The 6,466-nt window shown below is 38.8% G+C and overlaps 1 protein-coding gene across 1 annotated transcript in view; it reads left to right on the forward strand.

The window, feature by feature from the left end:
• Positions 1-3,792, forward strand: part of SERPINI1 (serpin peptidase inhibitor, clade I (neuroserpin), member 1) — a 23,585-nt gene extending 19,793 nt beyond the window's left edge. The window contains exons 6-8 of the mRNA XM_010151389.1: positions 378-464; positions 1,651-1,740; positions 3,494-3,792. Of these exons, the coding sequence (XP_010149691.1) occupies positions 378-464; positions 1,651-1,740; positions 3,494-3,570 (254 nt within the window). The 3' untranslated portion in view covers positions 3,571-3,792. The remainder of the gene's footprint in view (positions 1-377; positions 465-1,650; positions 1,741-3,493) is intronic.
• Positions 3,793-6,466: the final 2,674 nt, after the last annotated feature.

Here is a 6,466-nt window from a genome sequence, read left to right on the forward strand (position 1 = left end):
GGATGGGGAGGAGAACACACAAGGAAAGGCTGGTGGGTTGAGACAACACAGGGAGAGATCACTCACCAGTTATGGTCACGGGCAAAAAAGACACGACTTGGGGAAAAAGATCAATTTAATTAGGTACCAATTAAATTAAAGTAGGATAATGAGCCACCCCTGTAGGCCCCTCTCCCCTCCTACCAAAGCCCCACCACACAAACCCAACACAATATTTTAATGCAACTCCTATAGGCAAAGCTCTTATCCTGCCCTACTTGGTATAGAAGGTGAATAATGAGGTGGGGGGTGGGGGGATCAGTGTTTGGTTTGGGGTTTTTTAAATAATTCTATCTTACTGTTGAGCCACTTGAAATATGTTTCCTTTTCCTCTCCAGATAACAAAGAACTTTACCTTGCAAAGGCATTTCACAAGGCATTTCTAGAAGTTAATGAGGAAGGATCAGAAGCTGCTGCTGCCTCAGGTACCGGATTGAAAAGCAGAACTAAATCAAATGTCTGGTTATTCTGTGTTAATTTTGTCAAACTGACTTGCTGTACAGCCAGGAAAGCTAAAGAGCATGTAGGACAAAGGCACAGCATAGCAAGTATACTGCTTTTCAGAAGAGAATTCTGGAAATGAAAAATGTTAGCATGGTTTTTAACATGGTGTGTTTCACAAAGAATGTTGAGCTTTCTGTAGAAAACCTTCTCCCTTATTTTGCTTCTGATTGTCAGGAGGGTACAGACTGCAGTTTGTATTTTCTTTATGGAATTTAAGCAGTCATAATTTTTCGCAATAAGTTCATATGCAGACATGCAAGGTGGGAAGTGCTAAATGTGAAAACGTGGCTGGCCACTCCTAATGCTAGGAGGCCAGGTGGTTGGTTTTCTTGGTTATCACATGCTTTTCCTGAAAATAAGTTTATGGGGTTTTGCCACTGTGTATCATTAGGTGATTTCTAACTGCCTCTACTCGTACCAGTTTTTGAGGAAAGGAAGAATGACCTCCCTGGTCATGAATATCAGTAACTGGCTTGAATTGTAACATTAATATGGACAGAGATTACTGGCATGCATGACTTTATTAACAGTACAGTGAAAGTGCAAAAGTAAATGAAACACTGGCAAATAATAATGTCCTGAAGAAATCAATGCATCTCCAAATAAAAATAACAAAGAGCCAAATTTTGCCTGATTCCCAGTTAATTTTACTTTCAACCTCTGCATTATTTAAAGACTCAAGTTAGAAGCTGCAAGATCAGCCCATTTGGTTGTTGCATATTCCATACTTATTAAGGGTTACTACAGGCTTGGAGCTGTTTAAAACAGGTCAGCAGTGCTGTCTAACATAATGCATTTTCTTTCTACAAGTGAGTGGGAGTCATAACTCTCTTAAGGTTCTGGATCTTAAAATTTATAAGCTGCTCCCTCAGCCTGGGAAATGGTGCCACTCTCTGTTGTTAATCATTCTTAAAGCATAAATAGGCATGCAATTACTCTGTAGGTCCCTTCCATTTTCAGTTAGATTTTTCATGCAATTTCTTGGTGATGTTTAGAGCTGAGAGCGTGGGACTTCGGTGTCTGCTCATGAGTTTCACAAGGATCTCATGAAGCGCAGGAGGATGTGCAGTGATATTTGACAAGTTGCCTATGTTCTTTTTCCTTTAGGAATGATTGCCATTAGCAGAATGGCAGTGCTGTATCCCCAAGTTATAGTTGATCATCCCTTTTTCTTTTTGGTCAGAAACAGAAGAACAGGTGAGAATATAGCAAAATCTTTTACATTTTTCACAGTATTGCATCAAGTATACATAAGAAAATTACGTGTTTTCATCAATGAACTGGCCTTGTATTATGAATTTTCCTTAATTTGCCTTAAAATACTTAATATTGAAAGGCTGACCTTTTCTGTGTCTCCTTAAAGTTTCTCTGAGGCAGCCACCAAAATCTGACATAATCTTGAAAAAATTTTCACAATTCTGTGATTAAAAACCCTAGGGAAGAAAAATTCAACTTTTTCCTTCAGAGAACAGAGTGTTACTGCCCTGAATATCCATAATCGTTGCATTCCATAAGAGCTTGGCTGTAGTAAAATCAGTGAGAGATGTTCCAGCTACCAAATGATTTGCATAATGGACAGATATTACAGCTATGAATAATTCTCTTGTACTCTTGAAGTGTTCAGTGGCAGGCAATGGATGAGAACAGCACTCACTAGCAAAATGGGCAATGATTAAGTAATTCCTTAGTTTCATATTGGTAATTTGGCTTAATGATGTGGATATGACAGAGTGGCAAAACATCACTACGCACCCACGGACAATCATATTTTACATATATCTTACATGTTCTACCAGCAAACTCTGGAAGGTTCAGTTTGACGATTTATTTTATGTATTTGAGATCCCCATCGTGGGTCTCAGTGTTCATTAAACCATTTAGATGGCAGTAATGATTACAGTCTAGCCAGGTAGGGTCACTTGTGTGCAAGACATGGTACCAACTCTTAGGGGTTTCTTTTCACCAAAACGAAGTTGAGTATCCTTGCTGTTGTGGACATATACTCAGGCAAAAATGCATCTGGAAGAGGTTATCTCACCTTCCTACTCAATATACAAAAAACTGCTTGCAATGAAGTTTAAATCAGAGCAAAATAGAGCTTGATAGCTTTGGGGCAGTCCTTAATGTTGCACAGACCTTGCTGCAGGTAGAAGGAGGAATCACCAGTAACGAATGTCTTAAAACTCATTACTAATCAAGAAACCTTATTTTAAAAGAAATCTGTGAAGGGTACCTTTATTCTCAAGAATACCTTAAGTACTCATAATACTCTGTGTGTATAAAATGGGAAAGGTGTAACTGGTGATTAAATAGCATAGGGGAGTAGTATGGATATAGGGAATTCCTTGTTGTGGGTTGCATGTTCTAATGTGGAGTAAATCTGTGAACTCAAAGTATCTCTCTATTAATAATCGTTAATTGACTGTGGTGGTGGCTTCTGGAGCTCACTTTTAATTCTACGAGGAACATTGTCCAGCACCTCAGGCATGTGAGGGTCAGAAGTGATCATGAAGGTTTCTCTGATGAGAGGGGTTCACGCTCCATTTAAGGTTAGCTGCCACCCCAGCCTGGAAACCACTACTGTGTCATGACCACTTGATGTCAGTGGCAGTTGTTCATGGGCCTTCATCAGAACATTGAAACGGAAGCAAACCTTTGAGTTGGTTTCTGAGCTTTCAGTCAAGCTGTTGGAACAAGCAGAGGGGCACTGGGGTGCGGAGGATTTCACTGTTTGTGTTTGTACCGGATCAGTTCTGAACACAGACGTCCTCTTCTCCAGCGCTGTTCATCCATTGCCTTTCGTGGCTACCAAGCTGAGAGATACACATTCCTGTAAAAATTGTGCACCACATACTGTAGAACTTACTATCAGCATTCACCATCTTATAACCTCAACTTTTCCTTCTGGTTCTGACATCTTTCCATCCCTTTCTCCCCACTTTTTCCACAGGTACTGTGTTATTCATGGGAAGGGTAATGCACCCTGAAGCGATGAATACAAGTGGCCATGACTTTGAAGAGCTTTAACTGCCACCAGCTACCAAAAAGAGGAGATAAGCACATAAAGTTTGAAGTTAATATATTTAAAGTTTGCTGTGTTTTCCCCCAAGATACTGTTTAAAATGCTTTCAGATCTAACTGTGTGCAAGTTAAGTTCCTAGAGAAAAGCTTACAGTGTTCAAGTAATGGTTTGGTTGTTGTCAATGTGATTGCTGTGTCCTTAAAATAAAATGGTGTACATGTCAACAACTGTTTCTTGTTCTAGTGAATTGTAAAGCAAAAAAACCTTGCAAATCCATTATTTGATTTTATTTTTTTACAGTCCAAAAACTGACTTGATCAATGAGACGAGCAGAATGTGTGCAGCTCTGAATAATGCAAATGGCAAACCTTGATGATCCTTTATAGTGTTGAAGAACTACACCTGGAAAATGTGATCTCTTCCTGTTCCTGTAAAAGTAGTAAACAGGCTGCAGTACGCTGTCTCATCGAAGTTAATGGCACAAAATAAGCCTAGTGGATTTTATTCTGAGATAACTGTGGTAGACTTTGTGTGAACTCTCCCACATGTGATTCTAAAATGTTGCTTTTATGAATGCTCCTGCATGCGACTCTGCAATTCACCTGCCGTAACTGTTGATGCCAATAAAATTTGATTGCATGAATATTTCGGACTAGTCAGTGTAGAATAGCTCTGTATGTGACTGAAGTAAAATAGTTGAGTAGTAGTGTCATTTGTGTGGACGTATTTTTCTGCCTCAAAGTAGGTGTTCTACTTTAACCTAAGCTTTGCAGTACATCACTGCAGGGATCTAGAATGATCTTTCTCAAAGTTAAAAGATTTTTTAAAAAACCCACTTTATTTTAAGTGTCTAAAAATGTTCTATTCATAAATAAATTTCTAAAGGAACAACATAATCCTTTTTATTCTCTAACTTTCTATTGAGCATAAACTGACAGAGGAGAATGACACATACTGAAGTAAATATTAGGAGGGGAATTAGTTGCTGTTTCCATTTGCAAGAGGAGGAGAAGTACCAGTTGTCAGCAGAGAAGCATGTAATTATTTCCTCCCTCGTTGTGCGAAATATAAAAAGAACAGAAGTTATTAAAAAGGTAAGAGAATAGGAGAAAAGAAGGGAGGAGCTCCTTTGAAACAGATAATAAATACAAACTTTTGGATAATAAGTGGGTTTCTTCTCAGTCAATAGGAGTTTTGTCTTTTGAAGTCTATGGCAACAAACGTGTATTGGCTGAGCTTCAGTTACAGGCCTCTCTGGCGTACGTTCCCTTCAGAACAGCTTAGATATTGCTCACCAAGTTATTCATGCAAGCAGAACTTCCACAGCTTGACACGTTGTTCACATTTTTATATTGCTGGTGCAAATCATGCAGGTCAAACTGAGAAGTGATGGATGTTCTCTGTGGAGGCTGGTTATGCTCCCTTGGAGAAAGGGCATTGGAACACTTTTCCAGCCCTGCCTCCTGGAATTGTTTAGTTCTGTCGCACAGAAGAAAAATGCAGCCCCTTAGTGTATTGCTGTTGCTTGTTCCCCTTAGTTTATTAGAGTTGGGACGTGGTGAGACCTTTTTTGTATTAAAATTTAGACAAAAAATGTCATTTTAGTTCCGTGTAGCTCAAAATGTTATGCTTGGGAGGGAAAATACGGAAGTGCTTCTAAAAAGGAGCAAGGGCTAATTTTACCAAGATACAGAACTAGTCTCACTGCAGGTGGAAGCAGCTCCTTTGACATGGAGTTACACAAGGGCTGGTTCTCTGTGTTTGAATGATTCCATGAGTGTGACTCAATGTCTGTAAAAGTGACCCATATGCTAAGGATCTCTTGTGGTCTTAACCACATGGAGCCTGATTTTTTTTCTTTTTTTTTTTTTCTTGTAAGCTATTACATTTTTTCAGTGTAATTTTTGAGATGTTCACTCTGCTTTGGAAAGACGTGCAAAAGCAGATGACAACCCTCAATCATGTTTATTTTCAGTCCATCAGAAGTTCTTCCTGACCAATTTTGTATTTTCTTTGCGTTAGTTCCTTGCAGCATAGATGCTTCTTACCGAGGGAAAGACTGAAGATAGATTTGAACTAAAGCTGTGGAATTATGGAAGGACAGCTGCCAGTCAGAAGTATTTATAGAGGATATCAGGCAAGTGCACAGACTTCCCTAGCAGTTAGACTGAGCGTAGGTACTAAGTGGAATGATGCAGAATTGCATATTTCAAATGTGCTTCTGAGAATTGCTTCAATGGGCCTATAGGAAAACCAGCAGAAACAAATGCAAACAGTAGTTATTTCACTTGATACTCTCCTAGTCCATACAGATGGAAAATAGCCACTTCATGTTTCTTGAAAATTGAGAATTATCTGTTTTTCAACAACATGAATTGATTTATTACCAATTTGTGCAAAGGTGTTAGTTTTAGACCGCAAGAACAGCTCTTAAATAATACTGGTTTTCAGTATCTGATATCTTGAGTATTGTTACCAATTTATTGAGGTGTATGACTACTATTCCATTATGGATTTTAATCTAGATTTTATACAGTGTTATTTTCAAAGATGCTATTGTGCTTTTTTTGGAGACAAAAGTAGCAAAATAATTCTGTTTGGGTTTTTTTTGGGGGAAGGGGAATTTGTCAGTAGTGGCTAATATGTGAGTTTAGGTGTGTAGTCTTAAATTTTTAAAAATTGTATTTTGTGTTGGAAGCTATATCAGAAAATAAATTGCTGAAACGTCCATAGTTGTGCTGTGTAAGTGACCCGTGATGTGACAGTGTCTACCGAGAGCCTTGTGTGATGCAGTTCAAAGTGTGAGATGCTGTTCCCTGATGCTGTCATCGTCTGTCTTCCTTGCATACATCTACTGGAGTCCAGGTGGAAATTCTTTTCAGAGCTGCAACTGGAACGGGA

This window comes from Eurypyga helias, unplaced genomic scaffold (assembly GCF_000690775.1).
Source record: "Eurypyga helias isolate BGI_N326 unplaced genomic scaffold, ASM69077v1 scaffold10105, whole genome shotgun sequence".
In the NCBI taxonomy this organism is placed as follows: Eukaryota; Metazoa; Chordata; class Aves; order Eurypygiformes; family Eurypygidae; genus Eurypyga; species Eurypyga helias.